The following is a 21,330-nucleotide window of genomic DNA, read 5'->3' as shown; positions in this document are numbered from 1 at the left end:
GGGGGGGGGGGGAGGAGAATGTGTCAATTGATAGTTTGCGGGGGGGGGGGGGGGGGGGAGAATGTGTCAATTGATAGTTTGCGGGGGGGGGGGGGGCCACCAGTGTCCCTAGCAACGGCCCTGCTAAAATCCATAAACCTGGAAACCCTGGTAGACCAATCATATCTGGTACTGGCCCATTTACAGAGGCAATATCTGGACTTATAGAGGGGATTCTTAAACAGCTTCATTCAAGATACCACAGACTAAAAAAAAACATCAAACAGCACCAGATACACTTCTGGTCACAATGGATGTAGAAGTAGTTTACTGCAACATTCCCTATGCAGATGGCATAGCTGTATGTGACAAATCCCTAAACACATCCACCCTGGATTTTCAGGATCTCCACAATGAATATGCATAGAGAGATTTGCATATCATGGGTCTCTGCTACATATTCATTATGGCAGTCCTGAAAACTGAGGGCAAGGTAGACCTCCAGGAGAGGATTGAGGACTGCATTAAATCTACTACCCTCTAGCATGGCGGTTCTCACCCCTTCTAGAGCCATAGGTCTGCTCTTGTTTTCAGGATACCTATAATCAATATTCATAAGCCAGTCTGTCCTTTGCAGACTGTCCTGAGACCACAGTTCCTCTGCACCAGGTGCAGTATGTCTAGATGTGGCTCTGCATAGATCTTAGGGGTTTGATCTACAGGAAGTTGTTGCCAGAGAATGTAGTAAAAGCAGTTAGCTTAGCAGGGTTTAAAAAAAGATTTGGCAAGCTTCTTGAAAGAAAAAGCCCATAAGCCATATTCTTAAGATGGATTTGGGGAAAAATGCACTGCTTATTTGTAGGATAATCAGCATAAAATGTACTGCTTTGGTTTGGGATCTTGCCAAGTACTTGTAACTTGGTTTGGTCTCTGCTGGAAACGGGATGCTGGACTTGATGAACCATCGGACTGTCCCAGTATGGCAACACTTATGTTCTGTACGCTGGGAGGGGGTGGGGACCACATTGCCAGATTTATACTGTCTTAGGGTCTTCCCCCTCCCAAAGCAGATGTATGTGTTATATATATTGGGTATGCAGAGAGAAATGATAAATTCACCCGATCTATTCTCAGTGGTAACTGTGACATCTACACTTTGAAAGTGGTTTTCTAGGTTGGCTGCGTGTAGTCCTAGGTCTGAAAACCATTTGAAATGGGAGGGTGAGAGATATAGAAGAAATCTCAGGTCAGCGATCCTGGAAGAAGGAATAATCTGGTGTCCGGCTGCTTGTAGGGTGGGTGTGGGCAAATGCAAAATCAGTCACCCATCCTGCAGGTAGAAAAGGCGGGGGAGGAGACGGGGTCCGGGGAGAGGAGCAGATCCGAGAGGAGGAGACATCGGGGGGGTTGGGGGGTTGACCGGGGAGGAGGAGCCGAGGCTCCGGGCCACGCGGTGCAGGAGGAGGAGGAGGCTGGCGGTGCTCGGGAGTGACGGTGGCCGCAGCATCACTGCAGTCTGCGGCGGGAGCGGGGAGACGGTGCCGGGGGACATGTCGAGAGCCTGAGGGGCTCCGGGAGCTGCCAGCGGGGGCCATGGCGAGGGAGAACGGCGAGAACAGCTTGTCCTGGAAGAAGCAGGCGGACGATATCAAGTCGATCTTCGAGTTCAAGGAGACCCTGGGCACGTAAGTGCAACCGGGGCAGAGGAGGGGGCTGGAGCCCGGCCAGCGAACGTTCGGGGGTCCTATCTCCACAGTCCGGGCACCCGAACTTGTTAGGGGCGAGGTTCGGTTCTTGCCGGACTTTTAGGCTTTGCAGAGCAATGACTTGGTTTTTGTAAAACGCGAGATGGAGTTTGTTTGATGTTGGATTCAAGTTCTTAACCTCCTCTGTCAGTTGTGCTGAGGGTGTGGAATTGGCTTTCGTTGGTTGCATCAGATCTTTTTTTTTTTTTTTTTGGGGGGGGGGGGGGGTTAGAGGTCACATCATAAGGAGTTTCACGTTCTTCTTTAGGGACCCGGGGGGGGGGGGGCTTCTTTTAGCTTACAAAAGAATTTGCTTTACCTGTGTTGTTTGAAATATCTTCCAGCATTTCTAGGTTTGCACCTCTTTCGTTTCCTAACTTGTGTGAAATATGGGGGGGAGGAGGGGGGGGGTCGCTGGACTGATTCTGAAAAGAAACAGGGGCATCTGTGCCCAGATTATGGTTGCATAGATTAAGGGATGCCATAGAAATGGAAGGACCAGGGTGAATGCACAGGAGCTGCGCCCAGGGAGGGGTCATTTGTGTCCCCCCCCCCCAATGAGCAAATAAAAAAAGGAGCTAAACTAACATAAATCAGGCAGTGGCAGCTGCGTAGGATTCACAGAGTGACATAGTAGATTGTAGCTGAAAAAGACTGCCCAGTTGGTCCTGGTGCCTCCAAGATCCATCCCAGCTGCCAGTCAGCCCTCTGAGACATCACTCTGAACCCGAGACAGGTCTTGCTCCCTGGCATGCCACTCTCCTGGCTAGATGACTACTACTAATCATTTCTATAGCGCTACTAGGCGTACACAGCGCTGTACAAATTCTATACAATCTAACTTTTTTGTACCTGGGGCAATGGAGGGTTAAGTGACTTGCCCAAGGTCATAAGGAACTGCAGTGGGACTTGAACCCAGATTGCCAGGATCAAAGCCCGCTGCACTAACCATGACCTTTTGAGGTCATGCAGGATGCCTCTGAGTTCCTACCTGGGGCAATGGAGGGTTAAGTGACTTGCCCAAGGTCATAAGGAACTGCAGTGGGACTTGAACCCAGATTGCCAGGATCAAAGCCCGCTGCACTAACCATGACCTTTTGAGGTCATGCAGGATGCCTCTGAGTTCCTACCTGGGGCAATGGAGGGTTAAGTGACTTGCCCAAGGTCATAAGGAACTGCAGTGGGACTTGAACCCAGATTGCCAGGATCAAAGCCCGCTGCACTAACCATGACCTTTTGAGGTCATGCAGGATGCCTCTGAGTTCCTACCTGGGGCAATGGAGGGTTAAGTGACTTGCCCAAGGTCATAAGGAACTGCAGTGGGACTTGAACCCAGATTGCCAGGATCAAAGCCCGCTGCACTAACCATGACCTTTTGAGGTCATGCAGGATGCCTCTGAGTTCCTACCTGGGGCAATGGAGGGTTAAGTGACTTGCCCAAGGTCATAAGGAACTGCAGTGGGACTTGAACCCAGATTGCCAGGATCAAAGCCGCTGCACTAACCATGACCTTTTGAGGTCATGCAGGATGCCTCTGAGTTCCTACCTGGGGCAATGGAGGGTTAAGTGACTTGCCCAAGGTCATAAGGAGCTGCAGTGGGACTTGAACCCAGATTGCCAGGATCAAAGCCGCTGCACTAACCATGACCTTTTGAGGTCATGCAGGATGCCTCTGAGTTCGTACCTGGGGCAATGGAGGGTTAAGTGACTTGCCCAAGGTCATAAGGAACTGCAGTGGGACTTGAACCCAGATTGCCAGGATCAAAGCCGCTGCACTAACCATGACCTTTTGAGGTCATGCAGGATGCCTCTGAGTTCCTACCTGGGGCAATGGAGGGTTAAGTGACTTGCCCAAGGTCATAAGGAACTGCAGTGGGACTTGAACCCAGATTGCCAGGATCAAAGCCCGCTGCACTAACCATGACCTTTTGAGGTCATGCAGGATGCCTCTGAGTTCCTACCTGGGGCAATGGAGGGTTAAGTGACTTGCCCAAGGTCATAAGGAACTGCAGTGGGACTTGAACCCAGATTGCCAGGATCAAAGCCCGCTGCACTAACCATGACCTTTTGAGGTCATGCAGGATGCCTCTGAGTTCGTACCTGGGGCAATGGAGGGTTAAGTGACTTGCCCAAGGTCATAAGTGGGACGAACCCAGGTTGCCAGGATCAAAGCCCAGCTGAGTTCGTGCCCAGCACCCCCCCTTTCACAATACTCCAGAACCACTGTTTCCCTGAAAATCTGGCCTAAGTCCCTGTGACCTTTCTGATCATTTCCATACCACCATCACCCAGCTACATGAGCACCTGTGTTTCCACAGGGAAAAGTGACTGACATTTCTTGCTTTCTTTTATGCCATTTCCAATCTGAAACAGCACAAAATTGGAAGACATTTCTGTCACTTTTCCTGCCTTATTTTGCTCCAGCCCTGAGGGTGATGGTCTCACTGTCAGGAGGAAGACAGGTCTCCCACCCACTTAACAGCACTGGATCCTGGCCCTGGATCTTAATGGGATTAGGGATCTGGAAGCAGTTTTTTTTCTGTAAACCAACTTTAGAAAAATGTGTGCCACCTTCTGGTTCCCTGATAAATGGAAGCAGGTCTCTTGCCAAGTTCCCATTGGGTTTCCATTTGATCAAAGAAGAAATGTAATTTTACCCAGGGCTGTCCTTCCTGAGCAGCGCTTTCTACCCATCTGTCTCCCCCAGTTTTCAAAGCCAGCTCACGAGTTTTCTGGTTGTTACATTATCACAACAGAACTCCGAGTGACCTTTTATTTAAACAATGTATCTGATGCAACTTTTCGCTGGAAGAATCTGTATCTGTTGCAAGATAGATACTTTAATGATGTGAATGGGAGCCCTGCTTATTCAGGACAGAAAGAAAAACCAACTGCAATCACCTTGCCTGGTAGGTTTCCTTCAGATGGGCCATGGCATGAATTTGAAATGAGATCACTGCAGACCTGGGAATTGCAGACTGGCAGAAACAAACTTTGGTATCGCATTTGTCCCAGTTCAGGATGGATGTCAACATACTGTCTTTGATGTTTCACTTATATATACTGTTATTTATCAACATTTTGCTTATTTCTGATCTGATGAAGAAGGGTTACCTTCCAAAGATAATCAATAGAAATCAAACAAAATAAAACATTGAGAAGAAAATAAGATGATACCTTTTTTATTGGATGTAACAATACATTTCTTGATTAGCTTTCGAAGGTCGCCCTTCTTCCTCAGATCGGAAATAAGCAAATGTGCTAGCTGACAGTGTATATAAGTGAAAACATTCAAGCATTACTATGACAGTAAAATAGATACCATTGGAGATTCTACATGGAATGTTGCTACTATTGGAGATTCTACATGGAATGTTGCTATTCCACTTGCAACATTCCATGTAGAAGGCTGCGCAGGCTTCTGTTTCTGTGACGTGCAGGACGTCAGACTCACAGAAGCAGAAGCCTGCGCGGCCACGTTGGTGATCCGCAAGGGCCGACTTCTACATGGAATGTTGCTAGTGGAATAGCAACATTCCATGTAGAATCTATAGAAATCAAACAAAATAAAACATTGAGAAGAAAATAAGATGATACCTTTTTTATTGGATGTAACAATACATTTCTTGATTAGCTTTCGAAGGTTGCCCTTCTTCGTCAGATTGGAAATAAGCAAATGTGCTAGCTGACAGTGTATATAAGTGAAAACATTCAAGCATTACTATGACAGTAAAATAGATACCATTGGAGATTCTACATGGAATGTTGCTACTACTGGAGATTCTACATGGAATGTTGCTATTCCACTTGCAACATTCCATGTAGAAGGCTGCGCAGGCTTCTGTTTCTGTGAGTCTGACGTCCTGCACGTACGTGCAGGACGTCAGACTCACAGAAGCAGAAGCCTGCGCGGCCACATTGGTGAACTGCAAGGGCCGACTTCTACATGGAATGTTGCTAGTGGAATAGCAACATTCCATGTAGAATCTATAGAAATCAAACAAAATAAAACATGGAAAAGAAAATAAGATGATACCTTTTTTATTGGACATAACTTAATACATTTCTTGATTAGCTTTCGAAGGTTGCCCTTCTTCCTCAGATCGGAAATAAGCAAATGTGCAAGCTGACAGTGTATATAAGTGAAAACATTCAAGCATTACTATGACAGTAAAATAGATACCATTGGAGATTCTACATGGAATGTTGCTACTATTTGAGATTCTACATGGAATGTTGCTACTATTGGAGATTCTACATGGAATGTTGCTATTCCACTTGCAACATTCCATGTAGAAGGCTGCGCAGGCTTCTGTTTCTGTGACGTGCAGGACGTCAGACTCACAGAAGCAGAAGCCTGCGCGGCCACGTTGGTGATCCGCAAGGGCCGACTTCTACATGGAATGTTGCTAGTGGAATAGCAACATTCCATGTAGAATCTATAGAAATCAAACAAAATAAAACATTGAGAAGAAAATAAGATGATACCTTTTTTATTGGATGTAACAATACATTTCTTGATTAGCTTTCGAAGGTTGCCCTTCTTCGTCAGATCGGAAATAAGCAAATGTGCTAGCTGACAGTGTATATAAGTGAAAACATTCAAGCATTACTATCATCTTGTTTTCTTTTTTCTCTTGATTACCTTTCAAAGTGGACCAACAGGGCCACCACATCTCTCGACTGGACCTACTGTCTTGAGATTGTGCTGCCTGATTTCTTCTCCGAGGTTCCTTCGCAACCAGTAGGGGGAGGAAAGATCACACAAGTCCACCCAGCTTTAAACTAGGTGTTGTCACCTTTCTACCACATGTCATCTTTTCTACAGAGTGTCCTGGACGGCATCCAGCTTGCTCTGCCTGTCCACCTGCACGGCAGCCTCTCTGCTTTCTAACTCTAAGCTAAACCTTTATCAGCTTAAATTTGTCTGGGTTTCTTTTCTTGGAAACTGTGTTGGAAATATCTGTACAGCTTCCTGAGAAGATTTTTTTTTGAGGGGGGGGTGTCTTTTACTGCTGCAGATAACGCGAGCTAATCTCTAGCAAAAGACCCCCTCAGGGTCTTAGACGGTGAACAGAGATCATATTTTTCCACAGGTAGAGAACGAGAAAATATCCCTTAAAAGAAAAAAAATAACCAACACAAGCTAAGACCCCTTGGGTTCAGGAAGTTCTGATCAAGCAGGTCTCTGCTTCCTGTTTTCAGAAGATAAATAACCCAGATCCCCCTGAGCCCCTTCAGCACGTGCCTGGTTAATACCCCATAAATATGCAATACTTACGGCTTCTAGGGAGCTGAGCTGACTCAGTCTTATAAAGAGGTGTTATTAAGACAGTAATAAAGGAGATTTAATATCACCACAATATCACCTTAGCGCCAGATAATAGCTTCTCGATTGATGAAAGCCAAAGGCATTTCTAGCACTTAACATCAAGATTTAAACAAGGTACTTCATGTGAAAGCAGAGGGCGGCTTTTCTGTGTAAATATTTCATTCTGCTGCATTATTCCTAGTGTACCAAATAATTAAATATCAGTGCCTTATCCAGCTATCAGAAACTGGTTTTCATTAACTGATGCTGCTGTTTAACTTGGGTCTAGAACTCTCCCCTCCCCCTAATTCCTATAGACTACCATGAGGTCTATTTGCATGGATTGAATTTAAGAACAGATTGGTTTATTTTGTCTTTTTTTTTTACAGTATTGTATGGGGGGGGGGGGGGGGGTGCCTTATAATGAATTTTATACAGGTACATGTCCCTGTCTTAAGTGGTTATAGAGGCAGCTTGAGATAAAGGGACTCTCCTGATGTCGTGACAGTGGGAAGGGTTCGATTGGGACCCTGTCTCTTTATATGTTCAGTGGCTCTTGTATTTGAGTATTGGGAATACTGGTGTAGGGGAGAATTCCAGGGTAATAGAGGGAGGCAGGAAGGGAAAGAGAGCTGGGCTTTGTAAAGGGAAAAAGGGGAAGGCTGGAGTGGGTGATGGAGGGAAGAGGAGACTTGCTGCCCTCCCAGACGAAGCAGTCAGCCCTGGGGGGCCGCCTTGGTCACTAGGGGGCCCATTTATTAAGCCACGCAAGCGTCTACGTGCATGCAACATGCGCCAAAATGGAGTTACTGCCCGGTTACTGCTTGGCTCTTGCGGTAATTTCATTTTTGGCACGTGTCCAAAAAATTATGTGGCATTTGATGCACGTAGGCCATTACCGCACGAGTCTTTACCTCTAGGTCAATGGCTGGCGGTAAGGACTCAGACCCAAAATGGACGTGCGGCAATTTTCATTTTGCTGCACGTCCATTTTTGGCAAAAATGAAAAAAAAAAGGCATTTTTTTACAGGTGCGCTGAAAAATAATTCTGCGCGTGCCCAAAACACGCGTCTACACTACCGCAGGCCATTTTTCAGCGCACCTTAGTAAAAGGACCACTTAATAGTTAATCCAGGCCTGGATTGAATAGGTTTAGAAATGCTTCTTTGAACTTTAAAGATATCAGTGTCCCTTCGTATTGCTAAAGGGAGAGAGTAATGAATCTCAGGGTGTTGAGAGTGGGGTGGGTATAACCTGGGGTTTACTCGTTGAGATATTCCTGCTCAGGAACATGGTGTTGAAATAATCGTTAGTTACAGGGCAGGCCCACTTAGCGGCTTCCTTTGACACACCTAAGCTTTAAACACATTGAGGCATATTTTCAAAGCACTTTGGGAGGCTAAGTTCCATAGGTTTCTATGGAACTTTGGGAGGCTAAGTGCTTTGAAAATATGCCTCATTGTGAACTCTCTCGCCAGAGTCCTGAAACGTTTTTCTATGTCGTCTTTCTGTGATCATAAGAACAGCCATACTGGGTCAGACCAATGGTCCATCCAGCCCAGTATCCTGCTTCCAGCAGAGGCCAATTCAGGTCGCAAGTACATCTTCATGGATTCGCCTCCTGCCACACTACCAGACAGTTGATGGTCACCAGGGCTGTCGTACAGGGTGGTTTGTAGCCTTACCAAGGTCTTCCCCAGTGCTCAAGGCTCCTCCAGAAAACAGCCAAACAGATGTTCCATGGGGTGTTTGGTTCACCACAGAACCAGTGGAGTAGTCGCAGGTCCCCATGCTGTCTTCTGACCTGTCAAATCTTGTTGGATGGGAGGGCTGATAAGGTCCGCATGGGAAAGTGACCTGGCTTGCCTTCATTTTGTGGTCTTAAAACCACATTATACTGATCGAAATCTTTGGAGTAATCTATGTTTTCCTGTCCATTATTCTGTGATGTTTCCACAGGAGTCAGTATGAGTAGAGCCAGCCAGCTCCACCGAAGGGGCACACAGAAACTGACTGCCCCTTTATTTCACTCCCTCCGACCTGCGGATTGGGGAAAGGGGATGAGATTTGTAATCACAGAAAGGCGGAATATCAATCAAAGAGGTTCACATATTATACACAGGTACTTATTTTGCACCTGGGGCCTTCGGATGGTTTATTGACTTGCCCAGAGTCACAAGGAGCTGAATTCCCCAAAGCGGGACCCCTGCACAAGACATGTCTGACCTTTATGGCACTTACTGGGAAGCCACCAATTTTGGTGTGGGTTGGGGCAGTGGAATTTCATAGGGGTCAAACGAACAGGCGGATAGGAAAGGAAGGATAGGTAGGTTAAAAAGGCAACATTCATAACCCACAGAAACCTTGGAGCTCTGTTTAGTGGTGCAGGTAACCGTGCAAAGGGTTCAAATGTAGTGATGAGGTGGCAAAATTTTAGAACACTTATCGGTCATGTACTTATGAAATCCTTGCGCAGTACACAAGAGGGTGCCCAGTTTTCTCTTGAAAACAGATTTTCTTTGTGCTGATTTCTGTTTTAAAAGACATTGTGTTCTTGTACTTATCCTAGCTGGGGGTATGCCTCGGGAAAACAGTAAAAAAAAAAAATCGTACTGATTAATTATGGCAGTAAGACTCGGATATAATTCATTCGATATAATAGATTCATTGTAAAAATGTCAGCTTCAGTCCCACCTCCTCTTCCTCTAGCCGTGAGACTTTGTGTGCCAGCTAAGAAAAATGCACTTTCACACCTAGCACAGGATCCTTGCAAATCGCCATCAGAACACAATCAGAACTGGAAGTTCAAAAGCCACTGCCTAAGGCTGATCCCCCACTGACTTATAAATCGGAGACAGTTTAGCACTGAGGTCTCTAGGGCATATGCCTTTCAAATAATCCACCTGAACTTTTATTTCCATCAGGCAGAATTATGTCCTCACCTTACTTACCGGTTTATTTTAACCTTGGCAAGAATAACATTTTACCTGTCTCCATTTCAGTATGTTTAGGGAACCCAGGCACTTGCTGCTTTTCTGATTTTATTTTATTTGTTGCATTTGTATCCCACATTTTCCCACCTCTTTGCAGGCTCAATGTGGCTTACAATACATCATGGATAGTAGAAAAGAGAAAAGAGTAGACAATTGATGTTACAGAAGGATTTTGGGTTACATAGTAATGGAATACATGATAGTAATATTACAGAAGGCAATAGTAACATTTCTGGGTATATGTGGGAGTTTCATATGTTTTGGTCTTTGTGATATAGTATTGAATTTGCCATTATGCGAAAGTGTTATTTCCTCATATTTCGTTTGTATGACTGTACTTATGGCTTACCTTGAGTATTACATGCAGTTTTGGTCGCCGTGTCTCAAAAAAGATATAGCGGAATTAGAAGAGGTTCAAAGAAGGGTGACCAAAATGATAAAGGGGATGGAACTCCCCTTGTATAAGGAAAGGCAAAAGAGGTTAGGGCTGTTCAGCTTGGGAAAGAGACGGTTGAAGAGGGGATATGATAGAGGCCTACAAAACGTTAATTGATTGTTTATTCTTTCCAAAAGTACAAAGGCCAGGGGACTCTCGATGAAGTTACACGGAAATACTTTTAAAACAAATGGGAGGAAATAGTTTTTCACTCAACAAATAGTTAAGCTGCGGAACTCGTTACCAGAGGGCGTGTTATCAGCGGTTAGCATATCTGGATTTAAAAAAGGTTTGGACAAGTTCCTGGAGGAAAAGTCTATAGTCTGCTATTGGGACTGACATAGGGGAAGCCACTGCTTTTCCCTGGAATCTGTAGCTTGGAATCTTGTTACTCTTTGGGTTTCTGGTAAGTACTGGAGACCTGGATTGACCACTGTTGGAAGCAGGATACTGGGCTAGATGGACCATTGGTCTGACCCAGAATAAAACATAGTAGATGACGGCAGAAAAAGACCTGCACGGTCCATCCAGTCTGCCCAACAAGATAAATTCATATGTGCTACTTTTTATTTGTACCTGTCCTCTTCAGGGCACAGACTGTATAAGTCTGCCCAGCCCTATCCCTGCCTCCCAACCACTAGCCCTGCCTCCCACCACCGGCTCTGCCACCTAAACTCGGCTAAGCTCCCAAGGATACATTCCTTCTGAACAGGATTCTTATTCATCGCATGCTTATACATAGTAACATAGTAACATAGTAGATGACGGCAGAAAAAGACCTGCACGGTCCATCCAGTCTGCCCAACAAGATAACTCATATTTGCTGCTTTTTGTGTATACCCTACTTTGATTTGTACCTGTGCTCTTCAGGGCATAGACCATATAAGTCTGCCCAGCCCTATCCCCGCCTCCCAACCACTAGCCCTGCCTCCCACCACCGGCTCTGCCACCTAAACTCGGCTAAGCTCCCAAGGATACATTCCTTCTGAACAGGATTCTTATTCATCGCATGCTTATACATAGTAACATAGTAGATGACGGCAGAAAAAGACTTGCATGGTCCATCCAGTCTGCCCAACAAGATAACTCATATTTGCTGCTTTTTGTGTATACCCTACTTTGATTTGTACCTGTGCTCTTCAGGGCACAGACCGTATAAGTCTGCCCCGCACTATCCCTGCCTCCCAACCACCAGCCCCATCTCCCAACCACCGGCTCTGGCACAGGCACAGACTGTATAAGTCTGCCCAGCACTATCCTCACCTCCCCACCACCAGCCCTGCCTCCCAACCACCGGCTCTGGCACAGACCGTACAAGTCTGTCCAGCACTATCCCCGCCTCCCAACCACCGGCTCTGGCACAGACCGTATAAGTCTGCCCAGCACTATCCCCGCCTCCCAACCACCGGCTCTGGCACAAACCGTACAAGTCTGCCCAGCACTATCCCTGCCTCCCAACCACCAGCCCCACCTCCCAACCACCGGCTCTGGCACAGACCGTATAAGTCTGCCCAGCACTATCCTCGCCTCCCAACCACCGGCTCTGGCACAAACCGTACAAGTCTGCCCAGCACTATCCCCGCCTCCCAACCACCAGCCCCGCCTCCCACCACCGGCTCTGGCACAGACCGTATAAGTCTGCCCAGCACTATCCCCGCCTCCCAACCACCAGTCCCGCTTCCCACCACCGGCTCTGGCACAGACCGTATAAGTCTGCCCAGCACTATCCCCGCCTCCAAACCACCAGCCCCACCTCCCGATCTTGACTAAGCTCCTGAGGGTCCATTCCTTTGGCACAGGATTCCTTTATGCTTATCCCACGCATGTTTGAATTCCGTTACCGTTTCCATTTCCACCACCTCCCGCGGGAGGGCATTCCAAGCATCCAATACTCTCTCCGTGAAAAAATACTTCCTGACATTTTTCTTGAGTCTGCCCCCCTTCAATCTTATTTCATGTCCTCTCGTTCTACCACCTTCCCATCTCCGGAAAAGGTTTCATTGTGAAATCAATTTTCTGGAGATATCTGGGTAACTTTTTATTTGCATGGACACTGTCTTTACTACTTTAGCAGTTTGTTTGATACAATGTATTCTTTTTTTATTCACGAAACATGCACAACTTTTAAACAGAAAAATACGGACTATCATTCTAAATATACATCCCATTCAACCACAAAGAGATCATCTAGTAATATTCTCCTGACGTTAGTCCACCATTCAAAGGAGAGAGACCTAAAGCAATACAACAAAGTTATATACAGAAAAAAATAAAAGGATAAAACCTCAGCCCCTCTGACCCTCCGAAAGATTTATTTTATTTATTTATTGCATTTGTATCCCACATTTTCCCACCTATTTGCGGGTTCAGTGTGGCTTACAATACATTGTATTGATGGAAGTACAATTTTTGTTACAACTCGATTATGGTTACATTGTGAGGAGTAAAGTGAAAACAAAGTCTACGTATCGCAAGAGGGATAAAACAATGGAACAGAACAATGGAATAGTGAAGAAACAATGGATACTGATAGGATTACAGGACAATAGCTAAAGAACGTTTGGTTATAACATTTTACTTGTAGGTTAAGTTTTGAGTGTGTTAGAATTTCGGGGGATGGGAGTATAAATGAGTATGTATTGATGCAGTACTAACAGTGTGCATGGACTTCGTGTGTTTTAATCCTTTCGATAGATTTTTTCGAAGAGATAAGTCTTCAATGACTTGCGGAAGTCGGTCAGCTCGAAAGTCGTCTTCAGGTTACGTGGTAGTTTATTCCAGAATTGCGTGCTCATAGAAGAGAAGGTTGATGCATGTAGCACTTTGTATTTTATGCCTTTGCAATTTGGGAAGTGGAGGTTAAGGAAAGTTCGGGATGATCACTTAGAAAAGCTCTAAGTTGTACAGAGTCAAAGAATATACACTTAACAGTGAAGCTTAAGGGTAGATTTGTGGGGAACGTACGACACACCAAGAAGAATTAAGAAGAAAAACTTCCTTCTCTCTTATGGGGACTTTGGAAGATTCAAAATGTGTTCTTGTAAGCTCAGGGCTCGCTTCTTGTTAGTATATAGTTTCCTAGCTGTGGAGGTGAAGATCATTCTTCTGCTCTTTTGCACAGACTCTCCCCTTCTGCTCTAAGAAGAAAAAAGTCACCTAATTACTTACAACCCTACTGTAAAATGGGTGTGTGGTGCTGTGAGCATCAACTTGGATGTAACAAACAGAAAAATAACGATCAGGTTGATATTCCTCCGGACTTATCGGAGTGGGAATGGCTCCTAAAGAGAAAAGGATTTGATATACCAGTTTTCTGTGCCACAATCAAAATGGTTTACATATTAAATACAGGTACTTTTTTTTTTTTTTTTTTGAAAGTTTCTGTACCTGGGGCAATGGACAGTGAGGTGACTTGCCCAGGGCGGAGATGTACTGGAATTGAACCCAGATCGTATGGTTTTCAGGCTACTGCACCAACCATTAGGCTGCTCCTCCACTTCTTGTACCTGAATTAGTCCTGCTGTCCAGGGCCAGGCTCAATTTTAAGTGGCATGATCTGGATAATAAAGTTGAAAGTCCTTTCTGATCTCTCCAACAAGTGTTGGGGCAGTCTGGGGGAGGGGCCTGGGCAGAGTTTCAGGTTACCCACTTAGCAGTGATATTTAATTCACTAATCGAAGAGCTACCTGGATAAAATTAGGACAGCAACAAGCTTGTCGTAACTTTTATCTGGTGCCAGTCTGAACCGCACCAATACCTGGAATATCTGCCCGGCATTCAGGTTATACCCAGCCCCACCCAGTATCCAGTATCTGGATATTAAAAAAACCCTGCAGAGGTGGCGTTTAACTCGCACACTGACCACCATGGTTGAATATTTAGTTGTTGTAACATTTTTATTAACAAAATGTTTCTTGAAAGCTAGTCCAGAAACGTATGAAGTTAGTCTACTAGGCCCACTCTGCTGGTTCTTGACACTGGGGTCCTGAAAGGAATTGTTCAATTTGCTGCTGTTCTGTGAGGTAACAGGAGTTGGGGTCGAGGTGGACTAGACCTGTACTTTTCTTCTCCTTTTAAGAGACACATTAAAACAAAAGAAAAACCCCAGCGCAAACAAATGGTCAGGAACTTGTCGCTACCATATTGACTCCTCCCCATTCAGCTCTTGATTTGGGAGTGTCTTTGTGCCCTGAGCCTGGAAACATCTCTATTCCCGCTGGAGGTCAACCCTCCACCGTGTCCAGCCCTGGCGTCGGCTGTGCAGACTGGAGCAGCTGCTACGGATGCGGTTGCAGGCATGCTTCTGGGAGGGGGAACTGCGAGCAATGATGTAACTGTGAAGACTGGCCGCCAGATTGTTTCTGCTGGGCCAGAGGCATTTGAGAGGCATTTTGTCTGAAAAGGCATGAAATATTGTAAGCAACAAGGATGAATTTAGAGGAGATGATGTGGGCTCTGGGTTCTCCAGTACTGTTGCTGGAGGGACTAATGAGCAGGAGGGTTTGACCCAAAATCTTAACAAGTCATCGGTTCCTATATGTATGAAAAGATATCAACATCACGCAATATTTCTTCACCCAATGTATAATTAAACTCTGGAATTTGTTGCCAGAGAATGTAGTAAAATCAGTTAGCTTAGCAGGGTTTAAAAAGGATTTGGATGGCTTCTTAAAGGAAAAGTCCATAGATCGTTATTAAAATGGAGTTGGGAAAAATGCACTGCTTATTTCTGGGATAAGCAGCGTAAAATGTATTGTACTGTTTTGGGATCTTGCCAGGAACTTGTGACCGGAATTGGCCACTGTTGGAAATGATGCTGGGCTTGATGGACCTTCGGTCTGGCCCAGTATGGCAATACTTATGTAACCAACAAGTCTTCGTAGGTCCAACAAATGGTTCAATCCATAGAGTGAAAAGTGTCTGTGAAAATTAACAGTGGCATTAGGTACCAGCTTTCTGAAAGAACAAGGCCCCATCTCCGGGGGTAGCACAAGTATTTAAAAGACCCGGTTCTGACCGATCTCATTACTGCATCGTCAATTAAAATAGATGGAAGGACAGTGTAGTCCTTAGTGAATCTTTCATGTCTCTTGCATCACTCTTTTAGGGAAATGATTGAAAAATTAGTGTTTCAGGTCTACTCCTACCCTAGCTGAGATAATATTTGATCACCTCTGACCTCATGTGCATCTTTCTTTAAATTAGTCACCTTACTTTCAATATGAAATTACCACTTTACACACTGGCCAGTTGCAGCTGGTACCTTGGCTGCATTGAGTTGGTCTATTTGAACTTAGCTTTAACTTTTCGCTATACTTAACCTCCACTCATTAATGATGTGTATATCCAGTCAAGCAGGAGAGGATGAGAAAGAGTTACATTCCTGTAGGAATAGTGATCTCAGCAGAAGCAGTGTTGGCCAAAGTACTTAAGTAAAAGTAAAAATATTTAATACCTCAGTAAAAAACACATTAAAAAATTTACTTAAGTAAAAGTAAAAAAAAGTTTACAAAGCTGCACAAGTGGCTGTCGGTGTTGCCAATGCTGACACATTCACTTTGAACGGGCTGTGTCGGCATTGTTCGGCAATCACTAGTGTGGCTTTGTAAACGGGAGGGGGGGGGGGGGGGTGTCACTTAACCATCTATCCCCCCTTCAATCCATTCAGAACTCTGCTGCCCGTCTTATCTTCCGCCTAGTCAAAACCCAGGCCAAAGTTTTGTTGGAATGTATTGTATTTTTACATGCATTGCCTGTCACCTATTATTTCTCTGTGATTACTCTGTGACCTCTGATGTGAATTACTTAGAGAGGTCACACAGCTATGCAACTTCCTGTGGGGGTTAGACACTGCAGATGCAGCACATGGAGCACATGGAGCTCATGATCTCTCCTAACCTGAGAGGATCTATGGTGGTGTGAGCATCCATTACCATCTAAGCACATGGAAGGAGCTGATAATACAAATGTATAGTAATATGTATATATAAGCCTGTCTGATTATAATCTAACTACAAACTGTGAGTAAACAGATGTTTTGTTACTTCAACTTTAAAGTGACTCAGCAGTGAATTATTCAGGGGTGAATGAGAGAGAGATGAAGAAAGAAATTAACATTTCTAAAGCTGAAGCTGTGTGTACTAAAATCTGCTAATTATTTACTACAAATAATCCAACAAAAGGGTTATGGGCCCAGGGCTCAGGAATTGAAAAAGAAGAGAAATATTACCAGGCAGAAAAAAAGGCCACATTTTTTCTCTTAAGTTTTAAAGGAAAGATTCAGTCTGTCTCTCTCTCCCCCACACAGCAGACAGAAGGCTAAGAAAATGGCTGAGGGAGGAAATTCACCATTTTTCTATTCTCTCAAGGTGCCTAAATTAACTGAGTTTAATTATCAGCAGTGGGAACTAAGATTCATATGTCTCCTTCGAGCAAAAGGATTACATATATGCTTAGACCAAGACAGAACAGCTGAAAATATGGCTGAATGGGACAATGCAAACTATTATGTGAAGTGCATGCTTTTGGAAGCTCTCTCAGAGAAACAAGCCATATTAGTGGAGGGAAAAGATACACCAAAGGACATTTTACATAAACTGAGAACTATGTATGCAACTACATATGCAAAGCAGCAACCAATTTGGTTAGCAGAGTTGAATGAAACCAAATTAAGGGATAAAAGTAAATGTAATGATCACATTATGCATCTTATGTCTTCATTTCAAAAGCTAGAACTTTCTGGAATTCCCATGTGTGATGCATTGAAAAGAGCATTTCTTTTTACCTCACTATCAAAGAAGTTTGATGTTTTTAGGTCTGTAAATGAGGCCATTGAAGGGCAATCTTTTGAACAGACAACATCAAAACTAAGGCAGGAATGCATAATAAATGATTCTGAGGAGATGTGTTCTCAAAGCAAGTCAGAGAGAAATGAAACAAATTTCTTGGCAAAGAACAGAGGAAGGCGGAGCTATGGGAAAACTCCACCCAAGGGCAAGCTGATTTGCTACTCATGTGGAAAGGAGGGACATGTATCTAAATGGTGTAAGGAAACACAAAACACTCCCTCTAACTCACCTAAGCCAATGGAACTAAAGAATTTTCAAACCAGGAAATGTATGAAGGACAAAGATAAACACAAGGGCTTTCTAATGACAGAAAAATCTTTGACTATGGTAAATAATAATTCAAATGAAAGTACTTGGATTTTGGATTCGGGGAGCACATGCCATTTAACCAATTGTAAGGATTTCTTTCAGGAAATGTGTCCAGAGGAAGGTATTCTTAAAACTGCAAACGCAGGGACTGCTAAGATCCAAGCAAAAGGTATTGGATTCTTAAAATGCAAAGTGTCTAATGAAGTTAAAGAAATTCCTGTAAGTGATGTCTTGTATATTCCCCAAGCAGTTTGCAATGTGCTTAGTGTATCTACATTAGATAAGAAGGGATTTGCGATTCATTTTGAAAACAGTAAGTGCACAATCTCTAAAAATGATGAAGTGTATGCTGAAGCTTTTATGCATAATGATGTTTATAAGCTGAACATTTCAGGTGAAGCCTCACATATGGCGCAAGTAAGGAAGAATGATGGTAAATGTAGTCTGGAAATCTGGCACCGCCGCCTGGGACATCGTGATTCTAAGGTGATCCAGGATCTTTACAGTAAGCAACTAGCCACTGACATTCAGATAAGTGCAGATGCTGGTAAAATGGAGAAATGCATAGACTGTGTTACTCAAAAAGGTGTGAGACCCTCATTTCCTGCATACACAGGAAATAGGAGTAATAAAGTACTGGACTTAATACACAGTGACTTATGTGGACCGTTTAATATCCCATCATTGGGAAATAACAGATTTGTGCTAATATTCTTGGATGATTTCTCTAGATATTGTGTGGCCTATTTGCTGAAAGAGAAAAGTCAAGTCACAGACATGCTGAAGAAATACGTAGCCATGGTGAGCAATAAATTTGAAAGAAAACCAAAGGTTCTTCAGACCGACAATGGTGGTGAGTTCACTTCACAAAGCATGCGCACATTTCTAGAACAAGAAGGCATTCAACATATCACAACAGTAGCTTATACACCAGAGCAAAATTCTGTTGCAGAGAGAAAATTTAGGTCAATTGTGGAAATGACCAGATGTATGCTGTCAGATAGCAATCTCCCTAAAAGACTATGGGGGGAAGCCATTCTCACAGCAGTGTACCTACAAAACAGAATGCCAACTAAAGGCGCTGAGCGCACACCACATGAGACATGGCATGGTAGGAAGCCAAACCTGTCACACATAAGAACATTTGGAAGTACAGCATATGCTCATGTACCAAAGCAAAGAAGGCATAAGCTGGATTCCACAACAGAAAGGGGCATTTTAGTTGGCTATGCTCCAGGACACAAAGGATATAGAATTTTGAATCTGAAAACTGGCATTGTTGGCATAAGACATGTTACATATTTTGATGAAAACAAAAGGGTTGATAAAGGCTGGATTATCCCAGATGAGCCTTATCATCCAGAATATGAAACTAGAACCATAATAGACATGCCAGTGTATATAAATGCCATACCAAGGCAGATGTCTGAAAGCAACTCATCTGTATCTAACGAGGAACAGGCAGAGGAAGCAGACACAGAAAGGATCATTGAAGAAGACAGTACAGTTGGAGAAGGGGAATCAATTGGAGAAGGACTCTCAGATTTAGAGGATGCGGAAAGGTCAGACCAACCTGTTGTCAGACGCTCATCCAGGGAAAACAAAGGTGTTCCACCCCCAAGACTGTCTTACCTAACAAAGTCAGCAGAAGCTCAAGAGCCCTTAACATGGGATGAGATTGAGAAAATGTCAGCAGAAGAAGCTGCTGAATGGCATAAAGCTGCACAAGAAGAAATTGATGCATTGGATAAAAATAATACTTGGATTCTTACAAAATTACCTCCTGGCAAGAAAGCTATAGGATGCAAATGGGTATTCAAGTTAAAAAGGAATGCACAAGGAAAAGTGGAAAGGTATAAAGCCAGATTAGTGGCAAAGGGATATCTTCAAAAATATGGAGAAGATTTTGATGAAGTGTTTGCACCTGTAGTGAAACACACGACAATCAGAACACTTCTGAGCATTGCAGTCTCAAAAGGCATGCAAGTCAACCACATTGATGTGAAAACAGCGTTTCTTCACGGAGATATAACTGAAGACTTGTACATGGAACAGCCAACAGGTTTCATAAATACAAAACAAAGACAGCTAGTGTGTAAATTAAACAAAGGTCTTTATGGATTAAAGCAAAGTGCAAAATGTTGGAATGAAAAATTGCATGAAATATTGACCAATTTAGGATTTAAGCAAGGTGAAGCAGATAAATGTTTGTACACTAGGTGCACAAATGGACAATATGCATACATTTTAGCTTTTGTTGATGATCTGCTCATTGCAAGCAAAAGTGAGCAAGAGTACAAGGGCATTGTAAAGTGTTTAAACCTCAATGTTGAGATAAAAGAACTTGGAAATGTGTCATACTATCTTGGTATAGAAATTGAGAAACAAAATGATGGTTCTTATCTTCTAAGCCAGAAGCAGAAAATAAATGAGCTTATTGAAAGTTTAGGTATGCAAGATGCCCAAGTTGTAAGCACTCCCATGATCACTGATTTTCTGAAGGATGAAACAGTAAGAGAACCTTTACCAGATAACATCCAATATAGATCAGCCATAGGTAAGCTTTTATATCTAGCTACCACATACAGGGCTGATATAGCAAATGCAGTAGGAATTTTGAGCAGAAGGGTCAGCTCACCTACCAAATCAGATTGGACTGCAGTTAAAAGGATGGTAAGGTATTTAAAGGGTACCATTGATTGTAAATTAAAGATTTCAGCCAATAGTAATCCAAAACTAATATGTTACTGTGATTCAGATTGGGCAGGGGATCATTCTGATTATAAATCCACAAGTGGATATGTGTTTATGTATGGAAATGTACACATTTCATGGGCCAGTCATAAACAAAGTATTGTGAGTTTGTCTTCTACAGAGGCTGAATACGTGGCCGTATCGGAAGCGTGCAGAGAACTGATGTGGATTGAAAAACTTATGCTGGATTTCGGAATAGCTGAAAAGAGACCAATCCAGTTAATGGAAGATAATCAGAGCTGCATCCGACTGTCACAGAATGACAAGGTTCAGTCACGCACCAAGCACATCGCAACGAAATACCACAACGTGCGAGAGTTGGCGAAAGAAGGGGTCATCAGTCTACACTATTGTCACACCAGTGAGATGACAGCTGACATCATGACCAAACCGTTACCCAGAGAACATTTTGTGAATCTGCGTATAAAGCTTGGACTTTGTATGAATAAATAATTGCATGACAGTTATGCATGAGAAGGGGTTTGTTGGAATGTATTGTATTTTTACATGCATTGCCTGTCACCTATTATTTCTCTGTGATTACTCTGTGACCTCTGATGTGAATTACTTAGAGAGGTCACACAGCTATGCAACTTCCTGTGGGGGTTAGACACTGCAGATGCAGCACATGGAGCACATGGAGCTCATGATCTCTCCTAACCTGAGAGGATCTATGGTGGTGTGAGCATCCATTACCATCTAAGCACATGGAAGGAGCTGATAATACAAATGTATAGTAATATGTATATATAAGCCTGTCTGATTATAATCTAACTACAAACTGTGAGTAAACAGATGTTTTGTTACTTCAACTTTAAAGTGACTCAGCAGTGAATTATTCAGGGGTGAATGAGAGAGAGATGAAGAAAGAAATTAACATTTCTAAAGCTGAAGCTGTGTGTACTAAAATCTGCTAATTATTTACTACAAATAATCCAACAAGTTTCAGCCTGCC

At 43.7% G+C, this 21,330-nt stretch overlaps 1 protein-coding gene across 1 annotated transcript in view; it reads left to right on the top strand.

Annotated features, from left to right (window-relative positions):
- The first annotated feature begins 1,454 nt into the window (after window positions 1-1,454).
- CAMK1D (calcium/calmodulin dependent protein kinase ID) overlaps window positions 1,455-21,330 on the top strand; it is a 310,716-nt gene continuing 290,840 nt past the window's right edge. Inside the window, exon 1 of the mRNA XM_030216962.1 lies at window positions 1,455-1,664. Within this exon, the coding sequence (XP_030072822.1) occupies window positions 1,573-1,664 (92 nt within the window). The 5' untranslated portion in view covers window positions 1,455-1,572. The remainder of the gene's footprint in view (window positions 1,665-21,330) is intronic.

The sequence above is a fragment of the Microcaecilia unicolor genome, chromosome 10 (assembly GCF_901765095.1).
Source record: "Microcaecilia unicolor chromosome 10, aMicUni1.1, whole genome shotgun sequence".
In the NCBI taxonomy this organism is placed as follows: Eukaryota; Metazoa; Chordata; class Amphibia; order Gymnophiona; family Siphonopidae; genus Microcaecilia; species Microcaecilia unicolor.
Note: the sequence above shows the minus strand (reverse complement) of the source record. Positions and strands in the feature narration are given on the sequence as shown.